This window comes from Myxocyprinus asiaticus, chromosome 32, assembly GCF_019703515.2.
Source record: "Myxocyprinus asiaticus isolate MX2 ecotype Aquarium Trade chromosome 32, UBuf_Myxa_2, whole genome shotgun sequence".
In the NCBI taxonomy this organism is placed as follows: domain Eukaryota; kingdom Metazoa; phylum Chordata; class Actinopteri; order Cypriniformes; family Catostomidae; genus Myxocyprinus; species Myxocyprinus asiaticus.
The window spans coordinates 26649060-26672697 of record NC_059375.1 but is presented as its reverse complement, the minus strand read 5'-3'; the positions used below and the strand labels follow the sequence as shown (position 1 = coordinate 26672697).

General features: G+C 39.9%; 2 protein-coding genes across 4 annotated transcripts in view; one reads left to right on the top strand and one right to left on the bottom strand.

The window, feature by feature from the left end:
- The window catches only part of LOC127422769 (medium-chain acyl-CoA ligase ACSF2, mitochondrial-like), a 31669-nt gene extending 11765 nt beyond the window's left edge, over window positions 1-19904 (top strand). The window contains exons 11-16 of the mRNA XM_051666512.1: window positions 16634-16741; window positions 16846-16997; window positions 17115-17256; window positions 18605-18715; window positions 18804-18872; window positions 19362-19904. Coding sequence (XP_051522472.1) covers window positions 16634-16741; window positions 16846-16997; window positions 17115-17256; window positions 18605-18715; window positions 18804-18872; window positions 19362-19412 — 633 coding nt within the window. The 3' untranslated portion in view covers window positions 19413-19904. The remainder of the gene's footprint in view (window positions 1-16633; window positions 16742-16845; window positions 16998-17114; window positions 17257-18604; window positions 18716-18803; window positions 18873-19361) is intronic.
- LOC127422772 (chondroadherin-like) lies at window positions 155-23494 on the bottom strand. Of its 3 annotated transcripts, none has more exons than XM_051666517.1 (5): window positions 23383-23494; window positions 10558-11301; window positions 8514-8677; window positions 8286-8425; window positions 155-1550 (listed from the first exon to the last, which is right to left on the bottom strand). In XM_051666517.1, the coding sequence occupies exons 1-4, from the start codon at window positions 23440-23442 to the stop codon at window positions 8290-8292; spliced, it is 1104 nt and encodes a 367-aa protein (XP_051522477.1). In that variant the 5' UTR covers window positions 23443-23494; the 3' UTR covers window positions 155-1550; window positions 8286-8289. The 3 variants fall into 3 exon arrangements, with proteins under 3 accessions (XP_051522477.1, XP_051522479.1, XP_051522478.1); XM_051666519.1 differs by lacking the exon at window positions 23383-23494 and adding an exon at window positions 15600-18045 and having other exon boundaries at window positions 10558-11522; XM_051666518.1 differs by lacking the exon at window positions 155-1550 and adding an exon at window positions 1565-2624.
- Window positions 23495-23638: the final 144 nt, after the last annotated feature.

Genomic DNA, 23638 nt, shown 5'->3' with positions numbered 1-23638 from the left:
ATTTTGTGCTTCCACTCTTATTCCTATAGATTTATTTCCATTCAGGATGTTTATTAGCATAAATCTAAATAAAGCATTACTATAGTGGTGCTTTATTTGTCTTTTATTGAGCGTGAGTACAACAAATTGATCAAGTTAGGCTGGAGAACCACCATTTGTCAGAAATGTTTTATTCCCTTCTCATTTTTCCACTTTCCTTAAATCCTCATCTTCTTTCACCACCATCAGTTCCTTTCACATAGTGTCTACATTTTCTCTTTTACTTTTTTCATGGCTTCAAGAAAGGAAGTCCTTGGCTTCTTGGCTGTTGTTGCATTTTACTTTGGTCAGAGATGTAAAGGAGACGTCAGCTCAAATCACATCTTGAATATGTGTCAGTTAAAAAGGCCAAGTTAGGTTTGATAAGTTTGCAAAGCCTCAGAAATTCCTTGTTGGGAGTTGCAAAACCTATAAAGCTAAAATGAACCCACAATTCTGAAACATGAATGTTAAAGAGATAGTTCACCCAAAAATTTAAATTCTGTCATCATTTCCTCACCCTCATGCCATCCCAGATGTGTATGACTTTCTTTCTTCTGCAGAACACAAAGATATTTAGAAGAATATCTCAGCTCTGTAAGTCCATACAATGCATGTGAATGATGACTATAACTCTAAAAGCTCCAAAAAGCAGATAAAGTCAGCATAAAAGTAATCCATAAGACTCCATTGGTTAATCCATATCTTCAGAAGTGATAAGAGAGGTGTGGGTGAGAAACGGATCAATATTTAAATTTTTTTTTTTTTAACTATAATATGATGTCGTCTGAAGCGATCCGATCAGTTTTGGGTGAGAAAAGACCAAATTGTAACTCCTTTTTCTCTTTATATCATTGTAGTCTCTAGGCACGATAATGATTTCAAGCTCGATTACACATTACCAAGGAGACTGCTGTCAAGATGTACAGTGAAAATGGAGTACATTTTGGTCTGTTCTCACCCAAAACCAACTAGATCACTTCAGAAGACATTCATTAAACCCCTGCAATCTGATGGATTATGTTTATGCTGACTTTATCTCCTTTTTTTTTTTTTTCATTTTGGAGTTCTAGTCACCATTCACTTGCATTGTATGGACCTACAGAGTTGAGATATTCTTCTAAAAATCTTTGTTTGTGTTCAGCAAAATAAAGTCATACACATCTTAGATGGCATGAGGGTGAGCAGTTACTGAGAGTATAACACTGGTGTAAGATTAAGAGAGCAATAAAATATCCAATTAATAAAAATAAAAAACATTCAATTATTTCCAGACTGTAAGTTTGAGCACCACCCCACCCCCAATTTGCATTTGAACACAGTTGCTTCTTCGGGATGTGTGTCAGTGTCAGTGTCTGTGAAAAGCACATTGGCGCTTTTAATGTTATTTTGTGTGAAATGAGTCTGTGCATATATATATCACACAAAAACTGAGTGAGAGAGGAAATGGACAGTTCCAATGTAGCAGTTTGCATCACTTTCTCTTCCTGCACATTATTTCCTATCGCCTGGACAGGCTACTATCTGTCCTCCTGTGAAAACACAAAAATAAGGAAATTGCCAAGTCAATTGGCCAAAACTAGTTTTGGACATCTGTGTGACTGGGTTATGATGTTCTGGACATAGTGCCAAAGCCAAAGTGTAAAAACACAAACAAACATAAAGGACTAAGTGATCACAAAGAATATGAAGGAGGATAAAACATAACAGACAGCATTCTACTGGTAGCCCAAACCTATATCCTTACCACAATAATTGTATCAATATCATTTAAACTTTTTTATGTTGAAAGAGGTCAAACATACTTGGGGTTAGCCTCTTGATTCTTTGTACAAATATGCAACCTTAATTTCTTGCAGAAGTTACTGGAAGTGAACAGCAGTTTTAGGATGAATTGACTGGAATGTCTTATTTTAATTTACAAGTGATGGAACTATTATGGTCAAGGACTCTTAGTAATGCTGAATGTGATGCAAGGGATTCATACTTATTGTTGATAAGAAAATTACAGAACTAGAGTTACCACCATCAATGTACTACTTCTCGGACTAAGCTTTTCTAAAGCCAAATCTCTGATCTGGGCTCCAAATATCAGAGATGATTTTGCTGGACTGCAGGTAGCACTTGAGCAGGGAATGTCATGAGTAGGGGTGGGTGATATGACCAAAATCTTATCATGATATCACTAATTTTATATCACAATAACGATATATATCATGGTATAGTTCAATAATAAAAAATAAATATATTAAAAATAAAAAAATAAAAATTGGTTTATATATTAAATAACCATATTGTAATGCCTATTTTTGAAAAATCCAGTCATTGAATTACATACTTTATAAATGAAAACTAATTTTCTCTTTATTTGGAACTTTACATAGTCAGAAGAAATAAAAAATTGGTGATATTCAAAAAGTGGTAATCAAGCTTATCACAATGCTAAATTTCACATTTCAGTCTAATGTTGTTGACATTATTATTATAAAACATTCATAGGCTCTTAATGGTTTAAGTCATCTCTGTAGACAATATCTGAATATCTGAAAGCAAAGCCAGTTTGATTTCTAATATCTGTGGAGGTGAGGACGTGGTCGAGTGCCCATCTGGAGAGAAAGAAAGTGGTAAGAAGTTCCACCTGAGATGAATTGCTACTAATTACCATTTCTATGTTCGCAGTGAGAGGAGACGGGGGAGATAAAAAGCGACCCAGTCCACAGAGAGTTGCACACCAGAGACTGCGTTTATGTGTTTAAGAGTGTTGTGCAGAAAAGCTGATCTGTGTTACCTTTTATGCTGAAAAGCAGACTTTTGTTTTGAGTGTGAGCTGAAAAGTGATTTCTGTTATTTCGATAATAAACCCTGACTCACGTGGACTGTGGAAACCGGCTCCCGTTTCTTCCTTTTTCCATCACACAACGAACCTTGTCACAATATCTAAACATCTTTTGAACTGAATGTTATTAAACTATGTATAGTTTAAAAACTCCGCATGACAGATGACACAATTGTTTGCGCATGACACATTGTTTTAGCTGTTTTTCTCATCAGTGTTGGTTAGAATGTCAGGCTCTCTCGTCGTTTGAGATGTTTGACTTCATAGCGCTTTAAGGTAAAAAACTAAAAATTCGGCAGAATTTGAATGGGTCAAGCAAGTTTTTAAGTTTGTGCCGCAAATTACAATAGAGTGAATCCGGGTTGAGTAGTGCAAGTGTCTGCGGAGCCCAGTCTGGAAGCATGCTGGACTCGTGCGCACTTTCATACTTCAGAGATGGCACGTGAAAATCACGTGAAACACAGCTGCTTGTGTCTGATGAGAGACATGTTCAGAATGCGAGATTAATGTCATTGAATTTGCTTCGGCGGCCACCGAAAAATGGTCAGTACCTGAAAAACCCTGTTTCTTCAATTCTCTCGGTCTCGCATAAAGCCGCTCCGCCTTCCTCCTCTATTTCTCTGACAGAATGTGTACTGCGTACAAGTGAATAGAATGAAGTGCACATTTCTTGCACGCCGTGACAGTTTTGCGTAACTGTGATACGATAATCCAAACTGTTTACCGGTTGCCAAATTTCCACCGGTTTATCATGTCTACCGGTATATCGCCCATCCCTAGTCATGTGTATCTTCTACATAAATCCATCTGATGAAAGTGTCTTTTATAGAGATCATGGGATCTGCGCCACAGGGAACCCTTTAGACCGTCTCGATTATTTACGTAACCTCGGTTCCCTGAGATGAAGGGAATGAGACATTGCGTTTGCTTATGGGGTGTTTTCTTTCCACATGACCTAGTTGGAACCTCTTTACAATAACGGCAATATTCTAATATTGGCTATAGTGCTTGAGTCCCGCCCTTTTAGGCGCAAAGCTGTCCGTTATAAAAGCAGGTGCACAAACACCATTCCTCAGAATTTTCTGACTGAGGGACAAGGAGCGCATTGCCCGCACCTCAAAAGAACTCTGAGTCTTGTAGTGTGGCCAGCGTTCATAATGTCTCGTTCCCTTCGTCTTAGGGAACCAAAGTTACGTACATAACCAAGACGTTCCCTTACGACAGTAGTTCAAAATGCGCACACCGCTCAGATGCACTTTGTGAACATGCGAGGAGCTAGAGACAGCCCGAAGGACAGGACTTTGAATTGATACGCTGTTCCCTCGAACGCAAATCTCAAAAACATCCTGTGAAGTTGTACAATTTGGACATCAAAGTAGATGTCTTTCATATCTATCAAAACAAAACCAATTGTGTGGGTGGACATGCGTTAAGATCCGTTTCTGAGTAATCGTTTTGAATGGGCGCTTTGCAAGTATGCGATTCAAATGTCTCAGATCTAGGATTGGCCGAAGCCCGCCGTCTTTCTTTGGGACAAGAAAATAACGTCTGTAAAACCCTTTTTGGTTTTGACAATTTGGAGCAACCTCTATCGCACTTTTCATGAGGAGATTGTGTATTTTGGCTCGTAACACTGGCGTGTCTTCGGCCGAAACCAAGGAAGACAGAATGCCGTTGAAATGAGGTGGCCGACGTGCAAATTGGATCATATACCCATGTTCGATCGTTTTTAGCACCCAATCTGAAATACCCTTAAGGGCATTTAGACATGTCTGCGTAACGGGACAGAGGGCAATTTGGTTTGTTCATTGTATGATATAATGCGTCGCTCGCCAGTGGGAAGCGGTTGTGCACAATTTGTGGGCTTTGAAGAGGAAAAGAGCTCTTAATTGAGAGTGTGTGAGAGTCTTGTGCATGTGCATATTCTTTTTTGCATTTATTGCATTTTTTTATTACATTTATATGAATGTGAGATACAGAAACAAAATTTTGAACAATATTGTGAACAGCAATATTCCTTTCCCGACAAACAAGAGTGGGGAGATGGGGAACAGTGTTGTGTGTGTCCAATCGATCCTTCTTTGGAGCAGATCTGGAGGGAACAGCAAGCTCTGCATTCTGCTTCAAAGGGCTGTGCCTGTCAGGAGCATTTCTGCTGCGCGGGGGGTTTTTTCTGCTGGCAGGGGGTGTGCGCTGATATGGCTGATACTGCGAGTATTGCTGAGTCACGATATAACGCTTGGCAAACTTATCCACAGAGCCACCAAAGAGGCCAGCTGGATACACTGGAGCATCCAACAGAGCGTCTTTTTCCTTGGCATGCATTTCCGTTAGGGTCAGCCAGATGTGACGATCCAGAACTACCAGATTGCCCATTGACTTGCCAATGGCTTGTGTAGTGACTTTCGTGGCACCCAGCATCAGAACCGTGAACGAGATGAGGCCATGTGCTCCTGCGGAGCTCGTCACGCACATAATGTATCAGCATAGATGCGTTATGTGGAGATTGAGGGGCTCGCGGGGCATGTGCCAGCACAAGGTCTACCTTGAATTCATCCTGCTCAACCTCGCGGCCCCGCAGTGCCTCCTCATGTGTTCCCTCGGGTGTCACAGAAGATGTGGGCTGGAGGGGCGGGAGGCTGAATCGTCCCTCAGAACGAGGGCGATTCGCGAGCGAAGCGTCTTGAGACTCATGCGCTCGCAGTGAATGTAATCAGTCTCCATGAGAGCTGACTCTGCATGGGTGCGGCCAAGACAGTAAATGCAGCTCTCATGCTGATCTGATGGCAAGATGTGCCTCTCGCACAAGGAACACTTACAGAACGACATCTTTAAAAAGACGTGAATACATAAGTGACTCTTTTAGATATATATACATACACACACACACACACAATATAACAATATACAATGCTTATAAGGATGCACGACTCCTGCCAAAGCGCTGCGGAGAATCAGGATGCTGAAGCAGCCCGTTCACCAGCAAAGCTTCAAGCGGCGAGGCGGAGTGATGTTCACCAGAGCACTGCAGAGGAGCAGCGAGTCTTCTCGTTGATGTAGAAATCCTGCCCGCTGACTCGTGTATTTGACGGCAAAGCAGTAGAGGGCTTCTAGACGAGAGATGAATCGCTATCTTGAAGGAAGAAAATTCTGAGGAATGGTGTTTGTGTGCCTGCTTTTATAGTGGACAGCTTTGCGTCTAAAAGGGTGGGGCTCAAACACCATAGCCAATATTAGAATACTGGCGTCATTGTAAAGAGGTTTCAACTAGGTCGTGTGGAAAGACACTCCCCATATGCATTAGCAAACGCAATGTCAGGTGTAATGAGTCATAAGGTAACATTTATTTACCTTCCACTGAGTTTTTTCTCTCTCTTTATAATTTGTTTACATTTACAAAGCATGTGGAAAGAGGCTAGTTGTCATGCAGGTCTCTGATTAATGTCTCATTTTTATGATCATAGCTGGAGTCTTGATCTTGTTGTCTCATTTACAAGACCTCTGCGGACCACATAAACCTGGTAAGGTATGGATCTTAGTCCTCATTTTGAAGGTGTGGGTCTCCAATCTGGCAGCCTTGGTTTTGGCCTGGATTATGCTGTAGGCTTTTAGTCTTGCTTAAAATTGTAGCTTTTTAAATTGGCCTTAAAAAAAGGGTTGAAAAGGGAGTGTTTTCAAGCATGGTACCAGAAGCATTTTCACTTGAGCATGGTTCAGTACGGTATGATTACAAAATGTTCCCAGGATGGATTTCTCAGCTCGGTTAGCTAACTGTTCTCAGGACAAAGAACCATGCTAGTGGAATGCCTGTATTGACAAGGTGGCTCTTGATTTGTCACTTGCCCAGTGAGTCCATTCTAATCCTGATTTTGCAGCATCACAATGGAAAAAGAAATTTTAACTGTGTCAACGAATATGGATTGGTACAGAACGGCATGGTTCAGCAACAGTAACTGCTTGGCCTGATGGTGTGTGCTGGTGTCCCCACCAAGCTGCTTAACTAGCTTTACCAGCTAATTTTCTTGGTCAATTATCTTTACCAGAAAAGCCATGCTTTTGCTAATTTTGTTGGTGAATTGCATGGCTGGTCCACCAGCTGAGAAGTATATAGCTGCAGGCAAAGCTCCAAACCCACAACAAAGATATAAGGAGCCCCTAACCTAACCCTGTCCCTAAACTTAACCGTGAGTGGAATTGACACCTGCTTTTGGAGTAACCCCGCCCCCTTCTAGAGTAACTCCACACTTTTTTGGAGATTCCACCCACATTTGGAAATCTCTAGCCTGCAGCTATACCTACTTGCACCAGCTAGACTAGCAACAAGCCAGCACTAACCACAATAAACCAGCCTGAATCATGAATAGCATGGATATTCCCATGGATAGCTGGCTCTGTCTGCAGGGTATATTTATTTTAAGATATTTGTTTGTTACCAAGGTTTATTCCATTTGTCTGGTTTTGCCAAAAGACTAAACCCAAGAAACTGACTTTAGTGTCAGCACTTGACATTAAATAATATAACATTCTTAGTAAGTTATTATTATTATTATTATTATTATTATTATGACTATTATTATTATTTTCTCTTAGGTTCCTGTAATTATGATCAAACTAAAATTTGTCACACTAGCTGATTTTTCCAATGATTTTCAGGTGTAAGCTTCATTTTCATTATTGCCTGCCAGTATGTGAGAGACGGAGTATGCATTAAGCCCAAACCTTTCAAAGTCATCTTCTGTTTTTTACCGGCAATTACATCATCTTCTAGGGCTTCTTCGTGACCGCAATGGCTCAAATGTGAGTGTTGCCACCTTGTGGACCAGCTAAATAGTGCAAATAATTCCAGGCGCATGTGCATTCTGAGTGTTCAAAAATGACCTGCAGTTAGTAAAATCGGGCTGCGAATGTTCAGTGCTCAAGCACTCTTAGGATTAAGAAAATTGCATCACGCGTCCTGTACGCAGACACTTAGCGTTCACGTCTGACCGAAGTATATTTTGGGCTTTAACATCTGCCAGCGGGAGGTCATTAATTCTTTGACCATCGGGACTCCCTGCTGAGTTAATGGTTCAAGCACCTGGAAAAGCATCTCAAAATTGTTAGAAAAAAACTCGCCAGGGTGGGCTTTGTGTTCTCATCAAGTGACCAATGAGCTTTTCTTTTACTAAAGTACTAAAGAAAAGTGACTAAAGAAAGACAACATGCTGATCTGGCACCAACTGAAGAGAGTGAGAGCTAAGCTCAGTGTTACAACCTTGGCCAAAATCGAGTTGTTTGGAGTCTGCTAGTGTCGCACCAGCTTAAGTGATCTGGTAGAGTATTTGATCTCCATTAGAGTAGATTAGGTTTACTCAATACACTTCTCGTGTACCTTTAGCACATAAATGCTGATGCCTGAATTTGTGAGGATGGGGCTAACAGGACTGCTCACCATTTCAAAGCCGTGCTCTCTTTTTTTCCCTCTTTGTCTTGCAGCGGGTGAAAGCTGTGCTGTCTCTTATTTGCTTTCCTTTCTGGCTGCCAGGGGAAGCACAAACTGCATCAGGACGATGGCGGCTAGTGTCCATCCATCTAAACAAGCAAATCAAAACATTTATACTAGTCTTAAATCTTAAGAACAGTTAAATGATGCCATTAAATAAGAATTATACTTTCTTACTTTTTGAGGTTTAATAACAGACAGGTGCAGCTCCATGGGTTATTAAACAGAGTGATATTCTGGAGGGTGGTGAACTCAAGGCTTTTCGGGAGGGACTTCAGCTTGTTGTTCTCAAGGTGCAAAGATTTTAGAGCAGTCACTCCCTCTAAGGCAGCACTGGAGAACTTGATGGATGGAAAGGAGAGATGAGAATTCAGTTTATCCTTAGTGAAATTTATTTCCTAAAGATAACCCTGTTGAAAAGCATATGTTGTTTTGGATGCTGATATGCTGGTGTCTTTACCAGGCTTTTTAACAAGCTTAACCAGCAAGACTCACTTGGTCAACCAGCTTCATCAGAAGACCATGCTGGTTGACCAGCAATTTTTATTTATCACAACATGGCTATGCTAATCCACCAGCTAGACCAGCAACAAACCAGCTTGGTCTAGCATACTGGTCTAAGCTGGTCCTTTCAGCAGGATGTTAAAACTCAAAGCTTTATTCGCACAAAAAGAAGCTCATGGCCTCTGCACATGGAATATTCTAACAATTAGCATTCAAACTTACTTGTAATATCTTAGGGAGACCATGGATGCTGGACTGAGAGCTTTTTCTCACATGAAAGGCCTCTCTCATGCCCTTCGCTGTGTCTGGGCTTATGTAAAGCTGTCCGCACTCTCCTTCCAGCCCTACACGAACTTCATAGTGAATGCAAGGCTGCTAAAAGCTTCACTAAGGTGTTAGATGAACTGGCTTGCATAGTGTCAAGTTTGTCTGCTTTTTAGGAAGAAGACTGTCAAGGGGCTTGGACAGTGTAGACAGTGTGTGTAGGTGGATGGGTGTGTTATATAAGTGCAAAAAAGATGCACTTATTGAAGGGGCGTTTTGGAAATTTCCACTCAGAGAGCAAGAGAGATAGGTGTAGTGTTTGGTAATTTGAGGCGATGGAGGATGGATGACTTCCAGCGTGGAAGGCTTATTTTCGGTTTTTCTGTCTGTCTGCTCCTCCTTCGAACTGCACTTCTGCCAGAAATGCCTGCAAAGGGCCCAATTGTCCATTCAAGTTGAAGCAATGAAGAGCCTAAAAATACTTCTCTTCATGGGCTGTGGAACACCCTGCCACTATTTACCTGTCTGCTAACTCTTGCTGACCTGTTTGCAGGGCACCCCACGTGATAGGAAAAAACATGCACCTCAGAATAACAGTTGTGCAATAATTACACAGAGAAAGATTTGGATGAAGGCCAGCAAGCAAATAGTCCCTAAAAATATCCACATTTGAGGGAAGAGTGGTTATTTTCCCCCTTGCTATCATATAAGCAGCATTGACATGCTGCCTGGTGTTGACGTTCCTTCATGAGAAATAGTGCTTTTGCATGCCTACTGCTCAGATCCACACCTTGGGTATATTAATCATTTTAGTCCTGTGCAGCACATATAGCCACACCACTCTGGTCACAACAAACCTATTGCAAAAGGTTAAGTGACGTTTTACTAAATTGATGAATTGCAAGCTTTACTTTCAAGTTCAATGAGAATGCATGGAACCAATGGATTACATTTGGTTAATCGTGCATATTTTGGTTATTTCTGAATCAAGCATGGAAGTCAAGGTCAAAGCCAAGGCAAAGATAAATGCATCCCTTAAACACTTCCATTAGCCATTTAGTGATCCAGAGGGAAATATCCTGCTGGAGTCAGCACATGTGCATCCTGACATAAAGCACATGTGACCTGATTCAAGGCGTGAAGTTATGAAGAGAGTGGACAGAATGTCAGGAGGATCTTATTTATAGTTGTAAAGAAAACGGGTCAAACTCCCTCACCAGAACAGATCTGAGCGTAAACTTTTAGCCATAAATCACTGTATTCCAGGCAACATTGTGGGTTTATATAGATTGGGATTAGCATAATCAGCTCTAATGGTATGAAACGTTTGTATGCAGATGCCTGGCTTCCAGAACCCAAACACAAATAAGCAATTATTTGGCCAGCATCAGAGTGACATTTCAATTTCTTAAATTTGATATTCCACAAAATAAACGGTCATAGAGAGACTTACCTTCTCTAGGCCCATGTCATTTAGATGGAGCTTCTCCATGTAGCGGCCAAAACTCCGGAATGCATGGTCGGGGATGAAGCTGAGAGGGTTCTTGGATAGGTTGAGCTCCTCTATAACACGCAACTTGCCCATAGCCAGTAGAGGGTAGGTGGACAGCTTGTTACGGTCCAGGGTTAGAATGGCCAGGTTCTCCACTTCGTCAAGAGACCCTGGCTGCATGGAGCTCAGCTCATTGCCACTCATATAAAGACATCTGAGATCTTTTGCACCTGTGAAAGTACCTGGTTGCAGATCACGGAGCTTGTTGTTGTCAAGTTGCAAGGTAAACAGGTTGATCATGGGAGAAAAGATGCCTTTCGGAAGGCCTGAGATGTGGTTGCCATCCAAGTAGAGATAGGTAAGTTCGGTTAGGTCCTCAAAAGCACCTGGTTTGATAATGCTGATCTCGTTGCTAGACATATAGAGGTAGATAAGTTTCTTCAGCCCTTTAAAAGCCTGGCTGGAGATCTCTCGGATCTGACAGTGCTGAAGGTGCAGAGAGATGAGCCCCTTCATCTCGCTGAAGCCCCCTGTGGGGAGGTTTCCCAGGTTGTTCCGTTGGAGGTTCAGAAGGCGAGTGACCTCAGATATGCGAGGGATCTTCTTCAGACCGACGTTGTCACAGATAACATGCTGCAGGTCCCCATGGCAATGGCATTGGCTTGGACACTGAGTTGGTGCAGAAAACCCAAAGGGGACCCAAACCTGTAGACACACCACCACCAGGAAGATGCTGAAACTCTGCATGATAACACTGTCTTAATCAGTCCACTGCTTTATGCTGTCTGTCTGTTTTGCTCTCTTTCTGCTTTACTTTGGGAGCCTGTTGCAACAGGAACATATACGGACAGCAAAAGTGGTCCACACAACCTCAGAGTGAAGAGAGGGAGTGTGAGAGTTTGCAGAGTGAGGGGGCTAGAGGTGAGCTTGAGAGAGAGAGGGTGTGTGAGTCAGAGAAAAGGGAGGCAGTGCAAAATTATTCACTTAAGAAATGCAAAAGCTGTAATGTTTATAATATTTTCAAATGAGAGAAACACATTTTTTCTTGGTAATTAACTGCATTATGGCAATAACAGAAGCTGAGGAGTCTCAGAGAATTTAACTCTTCATATGTACACTACCAATGAAATGATTGGACACGTGGGCACAATTTCCTTCTGCCCCATTTGTGAGGCATTATTCTATTCTGTTTTTTCAATTCTGTTCTGTCCTGTTCTGGTCTATTCTGTTCTGTTCTATTCTATCCTGGTCTGGTCTATTCTGTGCTATCCTGGTCTATTCAATTCTATTCTATCATTTCCTGATCCATTATATTCTGTTCTGTTCTGTTCTATTTTATTCTGTTCTGTTCTTTTCTACTTTGATCTGGTCTGGGTTTGTTCTTGTATGTTCTGGTCTGTTCTATTATGTTCTGTTCTATCCTGGTCTTTTCAAATCTATCCTGGTCCATTATGTGCTGTTCTGGCTTGGTCTATTCTTTTATACTGTACTTTGTTTTGTTATATCCTGGTCTATTCTATTATATTCATTCCTGATCCATTCTATTCTGTTCTGGCCTGGTCTATTCTGTTCTATCCTGATCTGGTCTATTCTGTGCTATCGTGGCTTATTCTGTTTCATTCTATTCTGTTATATTCTATCCTGGTCTATTCTATTCTAATCTATTCTACTCTGTCCTGTCCATTCTAGTCTATTCTATACTGGTCAGGTCTATTCTGTGCTATCCTGGTTTATTCTATTCTATCCTGATCTATTCTATTTTGTTCTGTTCTGATCTATTCTGTCCTGTCTGTTCTGTTCTGTTCTATCCTAATCTGGTCTGATCTATCTGTGCTATCCTGGTCTATTCTATTCTATTTTATCATATCCCATCCTGATATATTCTATTTTTATCTGTTCTGCCCTAGTCTATTCTATTCTACTATGTTCCGTTTTATCCTTTCTGTTCTATTCTATTCTGGTCCTGTCTATTGTGTGCTATCCTGGTTTATTCTATTCCATTCTATCATGATCTGTTCTATTTTGTCCTTGCCCGGTCTATTCTATTCTGTTCTGTTGTATACTGGTAAATTCTATTATATTCTATACTGGTCTTTTATATTTTGTCTGTTCTGTTCTACCCTGGTCTGTTCTATTCAGTTCTACTCAACTCTGTTCTACCATGGTCTGTTCTATTCTATTCTATCTTGATCTGTTCTGTTTTGTTCTGATCTTTTCTGTTCTGTTCTCTTCTATCCTGATCTGGTCTATTCTGTGCTATCCTGGTCTATTCTATTCTATTCCTGATCTATTCTATTTCACTATGTTCTGTTTTATCCTGTCTGTTCTATTCTGTTCTATCCTGATATATTATATTTTGTTCTTGCCTGGTCTATTCTATTATACTCTGTTCTGTTGTATACTGGTCAATTCTATTGTATTCAATACTGGTCTGTTGTATTCTATTCTGTTTTGTTCTGTTCAGTCCTGATCTATTCGATTTGATTCTACTCAAATCTGTTCTACCATGGTCTGTTCTATTCTATTCTATTCTCTAAAACTCAAGGCTGCCACCAATTAAATTTTATTTTGTGCATGGACAAAAAATGGCATCTTTCTTTTCCAATGAGTTAATTTAGTCAAAAATGTCATTTAAAAAAAAAATAAATTAATTAAAGGCTAAATGTCTTTTCTTTTTTTGGCAAAGGTAATACATGAAAGGATCTCGGTGCATGTTCAGAGGTCTGAAATGTGATTGTATTTTTTTCTTAGTGTATCATTTCATATGGACAAGTGAACTTGTGTAGCCAAATCTTGTGAGGTTAAGGTGAGAGTGTGTGTGTGCCAGACATTTCCATTGTTTTTTGGCAGCAGAAGGAGAAAAAGGAGCCACTCCTGTGTGGCTGCCCATTTTAGAACATATAATTACAGTCAGATGTTTGGCTGGTATCACATCACAACAGTGGAAATTTTAAAGGCTTTTTCTTTTGTCAGCAGAGTAGAATTTCATTTGGAGAGGCACATTCATCACATTCCAAATGTCTCCTTTAATTTCAAGTATGTACAGTACTCAATGAGAGAAAAAACCTAAAGAATTTAAATGCACTGTGGAGTCAGGCAGTTTATTTTTTGTTCTTAATTTTGATGTACTGTTTATTCTTTCTTTTTAAAGCGACCTTGAATTTTTGAAATGTGTTAAATATTACATACAAACGTATTATGAAAGCAGTCCTCAAAACAAACAGGAGATGAAGTTTTGTCTATTACTTTTTGGCTCAAATACCTGGGAGGTTTTTACCTCTGGTCTGTGTGTTTATGAACTCGTCAGCTGCTCTCAGGTTAGATGGAATCTAGTGTTTGCTTAACAAATGTAACATTTTATTGGGGAAGTGTATGTCCTGGTTCTTTCAAGTACACATTCACACTAGATTGATCCGCAGCATCCTGTTACTGTGCAAATAGTCCCAGTTGCCATGGGCTAGCCAACGATGTATGGATACAACATAATCTGCTTTGGGTTGTTTTTACCCCCATCATAATTACTGTAAATCAATGAATTAATATTGTTTGATATCGAAATCCCAATAAAGCTAAATTGGAAATGGCCATTGCAGAAGATCATACCAGATCCTTTTGTAACTTTAGTGTATTTGAGTTAAAAGCCTGCAAATTGTAGCTAAATTTTTACTGGCTCATAAATTGGTGTCACTAAAATGTTCTGTACAAACAAGCTATAAGTACCTGGCAAGGCACATAGGTTCACCTTACCATGTAATTTAGTGTGGTAAAAATCAATCCAGTGCAGATTATCTAGAAGGTTTAATTAATCGGATAGTTCGCCCTTAGCCCAAAGCGGTACTGTAAAACAGTCTGATGAAAGTCTATGGAGGACATAGAGATGGGATTCAAAACAACAGCTGGTGTGCCAGTTCTCAGGTGTGCACCACATACCTCACTTGGCTCCCAGGCCTGGCTTGATTCAGCTTGCAGTTTGTGGAAAATACTATGAAAAGGCCTTCGTCACATTTTCCAAGCAAAATAAGTAATTTGAGCACACTGATTGAAATTTAAGCAAGTGTTTGAAGGCTTAAAATTCATACTTAAAGGCATAGAAATCAGTGAGGATAGTTCCACAAGCCATAACATAAAATAATATATATGGTGGTGTCCAAACGTTTGAAACACTATTAACAATCTGGGATTCTAAAATCTAACCTAACCTGGAAATAAACTGAACATTTTAGAATTTTGAAAAATGGAAAACAAAGAAATATTATGATGTAAAATGTAGAAAATATAAGGTTCTGCATGTCAACAATGAAATTTTAGCAGATTGGTGGCACTGACCAGGGCTGGCCCAGGCTCTGTTGGACACGGAGTGGCTGCATCACACTTTCTTTGCACAGAATATTGCACTATTGAGAGCTACGTTTTAATTTTATTTTTTCAAAGAGGAGAGAGACAGCACACTCGCATACATGGTTGCCAGATTGCATAAATTAAGTATGACATAAGGCGAAATATTCCTATTTGTGCAATTATAAATCTCTGATTGGGGCATCTATTATCTGGCAACCCTGAGCATATTGAAAGCTTGTGGATGCGCAATAGGTCCCAAAGCCATATAAATGAAAAATCTAATAAAAAACGTTCATGATAAATCGACCCCCGGGCAGTAGTTTGCCCTGGTCAGCAATTAAGGGTTCTCTAAGGTTTGTTTGAGGGTGCTTAGCATGAATGCTTTAGACTAAAGTCCTAATCATGGTCTGTTTTAAAAGAAGACACTTAGGAGTTTTTTGGTGAAATGAAAGCCAGCAGCAATATAACTAAAATTAAAACAACATTATAGAAGCTTAAGTTTATTTGAAAGAAAATACACTGCACTTAACTTGCACTAAACTTAAATAAAACAAGCAAAAAATGGCCCAGTGTCCGTGCCAGTTAAGAGTTTCTAAATGAGCTATTTCAAAGTAGTAAATAAACATCAATGGCTGACATGAACAGTCATTAACTTCGATTCTTACCTTTATATTGCTCTTTTTTTCTGTTCCTCTTCTTTGTACCACTTCCTGCCTTGTGCACCTGATAATCTGGTTCTTTTTCACTCATTTTGTCCACATATGATAAGGATCCGATTATAATATAATCACGTAGTTCTAGTGCTCAATATATGGGTAGAGGGGCACACAGTCGTCACGAGAGTGCACACTTCTGACAAAAAAAAAAAAAAACTCTCCTGCGCCGCCTCTCTGTCATTTTGCGCCCTAGGCAACCGCCTATGTCGCCTATGTCACGGGCCGGCCCTGGCATTGACCATGTTAACTCCTTTGTACAAACAGTCAGATTTCCTTGCTTCCACTGAAGCACTCAAGATGCTCTTTGGAACATTCTCTAATCATGCTGGGTTAACATGGATCATCAGGTTTTGCATGAACTTGTTGAGCTCAAAATGGTGAATTTGGACACTATTAAAGGAATATTCCGGGTTCACTACAAGTTAAGCTCAATGGACAGCGTTTGTGGCTTACTGTTGATTACCACAACAAATTATTTAGACTCGTCCCTCCTTTTAAATAAAAAGCAAAAATCGAGGTTACAGTGAGGCACTTACAATAGAAGTGAATGGAGCCAGTATTTGGAGGTTTTAAAGGCAGAACTGTAAAGATTTAAATTTTATAAAAGCAATTGCATTAATTCTTCTGCTAAAACCTGTGTGTAATTTGAGCTGTAAAATTGTTTAAATAATCGTTTTTGCAGGATTACAGGGTTTATAGCATTACATTGTCATTTAACAAAGTTGTAAAATTGGATACCACTTTATACGGAAAAGGTATACGCCGTTTTATCACAACAAAATCATGTTAACACCCATATTGTTTAGGTCTTGTGGCTATACTTTTGAAACGTTGACTATTGTAAATTACTATACTGTATATAAGTCCAAATCAATTCAACAATATGCCACAAATGCCATTGATTGAGCTTAACTTGAACCTAGAAAGAATTAATATGATGAAAAGGTTCTCTTTTATTGTGTCACAATTGTCTTTTGGAACAGATTGCATACGGGACGACCGAAAACAGCCCCGTGTCATTCTGCGGCTTTCCAATTGATAGCACTGAGCGTAAGACACAGACTGTTGGATGTATAACCCCACACACTGAGGTTAATTAACACTCACTTTAAAATAAAGATGGTATACATGCAAATTGATATCAATTCATTTCCCAACCCTCTGAATGGATGTGGTACATTCCTGTGTGCATTAGGCCAAAGTAGTGGACCCTACAACAGGGCTGACTGTGCCTCTCGGCACTCAGGGGGAGCTGATGATTAGGGGCTACTGTGTGATGCTGAAATACTGGCAAGATGAGAAAAAGACCCGTGAGTGCATCACAGAAGATCGCTGGTACAAGACTGGGTAAGTGGATATGATATTCCCTCTTATTTTAAATTAACATTGTTCAGGATTTGGCCAGACAGTCGCAATAAGAGCTATCCTCATTTATTCAACTAGATTATTATATGATTTATACAGAGACATTGCCAGTTTGGATGAGTATGGATACTGCAAAATACAAGGACGTATCAAGGACCTAATCATCAGAGGAGGAGAGAACATCTACCCTGCTGAAATCGAACAGTTCCTACACACCCATCCTAAAGTTCAGGAAGCACAGGTGAACAATGTTAACCAAACGCTTATCTATTTTAGTAGACACATTAAAGGTACTGTAAGCAATTCTTTTTTTCATGGAAAATTATGCAAAAAGTTCCTACTCCCTTAAAGATATTAATGAAATAAGTGTCCAGAGATATCTCACCGGTCTCTGTGACAGCTGTAGACTTTGTAAACAGCAAACAAATAATGTTGACGCTTTTCACCTGTCAATCATTTTGCTCATTCTCAATGTTGTATTTGAGGTGGATCATTGAGGCTGTGATTCATAATGTTTGTCAACTGAGGGCGCTATTGTGCCACTGTTGAATTTGACAGCCACAGACAAAAACAATGCTGCTCTTTTGCTCAGTTTTGGTCTCAAAATTATCTTTGGAGGATGGGGTTTTTGAATGAGGGGGTGTGGCTAATTCAACGGCTCAGTCACGTGAAAGCTTCAGAACGCTAAAATCGCTTACAGCACCTTTAATGGCAGCTGGACCTCTAAAATGAATAATTCTAATTATCTCATCATTTACTCATGTCGTCTCAAGCTGGTATGACTTTCTTTCTTCTGCAAAACACAAATGAAGATATATTAATGGAGACATGATGTGTTTATATCCATACAATGCAGGTCAATGTGTTCCAAACATTCAAGCTCCAAAAAGCACATAAAGGAAGCATAAAGGTAATCCATATGCCTATGTGGTTTAATCCATGTCTTCTGAAGCAATACGATGTACTTGCCTTCTGCTTATGCGTAAAATACTACAAAGTTTTATTGAGCTTCAAATCATGATCGGCCCTAGGAGACTGCAATATTGTATGGATCACCTTTATGCTGCCTTTATGTCCTTTTTGGAGCTTGGAAGTGTTGGACCCCATTGACTTGCATTGTATGGATATATTCATATCATATCTCAATCAAAATATATTAATTTCATGTTCTGCAGAAGATAGAAAGTCATACTAGTTCATGAGAGAATTGTCATTTTTGGGTGAACTATTCTTTTAAAGGTGTACTCAGTTACGTTTGTCTTTGTGTCATCTTTTGTATTCAAAGTCAGCCATGATTACTTTAATCAATTAGTGTATGTGTTTAATAACAGGACGGTTACTGAGATTAAGCTAGTAGTATTCAGCTGGTCACATGATTCTAAAATGGCAGCCCCCATGTTTTTATAAGGTTTTAAACAGCTTTTATAAGTTTACTGATATGACTGGAGTCTTCATTTTTAATGTGAGTGGTCATGATTTCTAACATATATTGCAAAATTACAATTCATGTTTTTAGGAGTGAACATTTTTTAATGAGGAAACAAGATGGTTTAAACTGAAAAGCATGTTATTTCTGTTTTCCTAAACAGGTGGTTGGAGTGAAGGATGAGCGAATGGGAGAGGAGGTTTGTGCTTGTATTAAACTGAAGGCTGACCAGGAATGCACTGTAGAGGAGATCAGGGACTTCTGCAGGGGAAAGGTCAGAACCAAATTTGGAATCTCATGCCCTGAAGTGTATCATCAGTAAGCCAAAGATTGCCATTAAAGTGTTATTGTTGTTTTTGCAGATCACTCATTACAAGGTGCCACGTTATGTGACCTTTGTTCAGGGTTATCCTCTGACAGTCACAGGCAAGGTAAGTATACATTTTCAAGGCAATACTGAGATAAAAGGCAATTAGTTGCGTAGTTTGCCTTAACAATGCGTAAACCACTGTTTTCTCTGCAAGAGAGTTGCATTGATAATTTATTTTTATTTTTTTGGCAGTTTATTGATCTGGTCCAGAGAATATAATTTCAGTAATGAGCATTTACAGACCTGCTCTCTCACAAATTAATCTCTAGGACTTTACTTTGTCACAACTTCTTTCTGTCTTTATGTACATCATGTAAATTATGAAGAAAATGTAAAACTGTGTTTTCTTGGGCCGATTCAGTCTCTAGACAGAAAAATGTAAGCAGTTTCACCATCTGCATGAAACCCACTAAAGTGGTTTCAGGCATTTAAGAGTGGGCCATAGAAGCTACTATGACACCTCTGCTTTTAAAGGCTTGTGGTTTGCTGTTGACAGATTGAACCATTTAATCGTACTGAGACGTTTTCACATTTTCTTCACCTTTCTCAGATCCAGAAGAACAAACTGCAGGAGCAGACAGAAAAACTGCTTGGACTGTGAATGCAAAAGCACACCTGTGGTACTTTTTAATCCGGCCATAAGATATCAACCTAAGGACATTATGATTTACTGAAAGTATTGTACTTTCATTGTTCCTTAAGGCTTGTTTTTAATTAACAAACACAATATAATGTTACTTTTATAAATGCATTATACTATTCGGTTATGTACCAGTGGCATTTATAAATTGTAAGGATGATGTACCTTTTTAATCATCTTTATGTTTGTAATGAATTGTGTATGACACCAAATAATCCTTAATACCTTTAGAGGGAACAAAGATAATCTTTTAGTAACCAATGTAATTTTGCAACCAAAATTTTCAGGATTCACTATTTCAGTGTGCATGGCTAGACTGTCATTAATATGCCTTTACAATAGGACAGCTTTTAGATGCATCTACTATGGTATCTTTTTAAATGTATAGTGCATTCAAAAAATATTCAGACCCCTTCATTTTTTTCACAATTTGTTGTTGCAGCCTTCCTCTAAAATGCTTTAAATGATTTATTTTTTTCACTTTAATCTACACTCCATACCCCATAATGACAAAGCAAAAACCAGATTTTTGATAACTTTGCCAATTTATTAAAAATAAAAAACTGAGTGACTCCAGTTAGGTCTCCTAAGCAACCAAATTGGCCCGGTTGCCAGGTAGGGTAGAGTCACATGGGGCAACCTCCTCGTGGTCGCTATAATGTGGTTCTCGCGCTCGGTGGGGCGCGTGGTTAGATGTGCGTGGATGACGTGGAGAATAGTGTGAAGCCTCCACACGCGCTATGTCTCCGCGGTAATGCGCTCAACAAGCCACACGATAAGATGCACAGATTGATGGTCTCAGATGCGGAGGCAACTGGGATTCGTCCTCCGCCACCTGGATTGAGGCGAGTCACTACGCCACCACGAGGACTTAGAGCACATTGGGAACTGGGCATTCCATATTGGGGAGAAAAAAATAAAATAAAAAACTGAAATATCACATTGACATAAGTATTCAGACTCTTAACTCACTACTTAGTTGAAGCACCTTTGCCAGCGATTACAGCCTCAAGTCTTTTTGGGTATGATGTGACAAGCTTTGCACACCTGAATTTGGGAATTTTCTGCCATTCTTCGCTGCAGATCCTCTCAAACTCTGTCAGGTTGGATGGGGCCCGTCGGTAGTTCGATTGGGTTCAAATCTGGACTCTGGCTAGGCCACTCAATGACATTCACAGAGTTGTCCCTAAGCCACTCTTGCCCAGTCTGAGGTCCTGAGCGCTCTGGACCAGATTTTGTTTAAGGATATCTCTGTATTTTTCTGCGTTCAGCTTTCCTTCAACCCTGACCAGTCCCTGCCACTGAAAAACACCCCCACAGCATGATGCTACCACCATCATGCTTCACCGTTGGGATGGTATTGCACAGGTGATGAGCGGTGCCTGGTTTCATCCAGACATGACGCATGGAATTGAGGCCAAACAGTTCAATCTTCGTTACATCAGACCAGAGAATCTTGTTTCTCACAGTCTGAGAGTCCTTTAGGTGCTTTTTTGCTTTCTTGCACTGAGGAGAGGTTTCCATCTGGCCACTCTGCCACAAAGCCCAGATCGGTGGAGTGTAGCATTGATGGTTGTCTTTCTGCAAGTTTCTCCCATCTCCAGACATGATCTCTGGACTCAACCAGAGTGACCATCGGGTTATTGGTCACCTCTCTTACCAAGGCCCTTCTCTCCCGATTGCTCAGTTTGGCCGGGTGGCCAGCTCTAGGAAGAGTCCTGGTTGTTCCAAATTTCTTCCATTTAAAAATTATGGAGGCCACTGTGCTCTTGGGAACCTTCAGTGCAGCCGAAAATTTATTTCTGCAGCCTTCCCCAGATCTGTGCCTCGACACAATCCTGTCTCTGAGCTCTGCAGGTAGTTCCATTGACCTCATGGCTTGGTTTTTGCTCTGATATGCATTTTCAGCTGTGAGACCTTATATAGACAGGTGTGTGCCTTTCCAAATCATGTTCAATCAATTGAATTTGCCACAGGTGGTCTCCAATCAAAGTGTAGAAACATCTAAAAGATGATCCAGAGAAATGGGATGCATCTGAGTGAAATTTCAAGTGTCATAGCAGAAGGTCTGAATACTTACGTCAATGTGATATTTCAGTTTTTTTCTTTTTAATACATTTGCAAAGTTATCAAAAATCTGGCTTTTGCTTTGTCATAATGGGGTATGGAGTGTAGATTGATGTGGAAAAAAATAAATAAAGCATTTTAGCGTAAGGCTGCAACATAACAAAATGTGAAAAACATTAAGGGGTCTGAATACTTTCTGAATGCACTGTATGTATACACTACACTACAAAAAATAACAAGAAATAAAATTAATCAGGTTTTTTTTGGCTGATCACAGAGGGAAAGTATCTTGTCTGTGTCTGTGAAGTCTATAACAGCTGTGGCAGACATTTTTAATCACACGCACACATCTGCTCTAAATTTTATCTGAAGTACATACATTCTGGATCTTGGGGTACTTATGCACAAATGCAATCTTTTTGTTGGCAGTATGACGGTTACCCTCATAACAGCTGTTGCTTATGATCTCAGGTGTGCCCTGTCAGTGTCCATTTAAGACTCTGTGCTTTGCTTCTTGGCTTGTGATGTGAACATTTTTTTTTACAGAAAGATGCTGAGATTGAGACCAAATGGAAAGAGGTCCTCTCTCAGCATTCTAATATGTCTGCTGGAAAGTAATAGCGACTTTGTACTTATAGTTTTGTGAGGACCATTTAGGGCGAGACTTTAAAAGCAAAGTGCTGGACACAGCCCCAGAAATTCTTTTTGAATTTTATTGCAGCTAATATTTGTGGCGTCCTTCATTCACTGCATGCTTCTAAGGGTCATTACGGGATGGAGCCACTTGCCTGTCTAATATATTCCTTAGAATGAGCAATGATTCATGACAACAGTCCTTCCAGTAAATTGGTCACCAAATTTGGAATTCATAGCAATTGAAACCTTTTGAATAACTGAACTCTTGGCATGTGAATAGTGGAAATCTTAAAGGGATAGTTCACCCAAAAATGAAATTTCTCTCATCATTTACTCACCCTCAAGCCATCCCAGATGTACAAATCTTTCTATCTTCTCCTGAACTATATAAATATTTCAGCTCTGTAGGTCCATACAACGCAAGTGAATGTGGCCAGAACTTTGAAGGTCCAAAAAGCACATAAAGGCAGCATAAAAGTAATCCATATGACTCCAGTGGTTAAATCCATGTCTTCAGAAGCAATATGATAGTTGTGGGTGAGAAACAGATCAATGTTTAAGTCCTTTTTTAATATAAATCTTGACTTTCAATTTCTTCTTTTGTTTTTGGCGATTCACATTATTTGTGCATATTGCCACCTACTGGGCAGGGAGGAGAATTTATAGTAATAAAGTACTTAAATATTGATCTGTTTCTCACCCACACCAATCATATTGCTTCTGAAGACATGGATTTAACCACTGGAGTCATATGGCATTACTTTTATGCTGCCTTTATATGCTTTTTGGACATTCAAAGTTCCGGCCATCATTTACTTGCATTGTGTGGATCTATGGAGCTGAGATATTCTTCTAAAAAGCTTCGAGTTCTGCAGAAGAAAGAAAGTCATACACACCCGTGGTGGCATGAGGTAGAGGTCTTCACGGGTCCAAAAATGTGTGCTCGAACCCGAAGAGACCTGGAAATGTGCTATCCGGAACCGACCCAGACCCGTCTATTATTTGAAAGTTTGGACCGGGACCCGTGCTGAACCAAGAAATGCCTTAAATGTACTACCCGGAACCGACTCGGACCCATCTATTATTTGAAACCTGGACACACAGACCCGATTGGACCCGATCGGCACAGATCCCACAGCTAATCGCTATTAACAAGTTCATTTACAAGTTGTGAAAATACAACTTTGTGTCTTATCTAATGTAACGTTAGTAGCATTCTCTCCTGTACCTGACCGTGACGCATACAATCCATCCTCCTTGCCAAGAAAGTTGGTATAATAACATCCATGTTGTTCCTCTCTTGCTGATTGAAAGAGCATGTATAATCCACTCATTTTTTCAGCTTCAAAAGTCCACTTGCTGTCACGGTGGCGGATGACAAATGCAGCTTTGCAGTTTTTTTGTATCTCGCATAATACGATAACTTCCACTGTTTGCCCTTTTGAACTATAATAACAATTGCTCGTTCAGTGCCACGGCCGCTG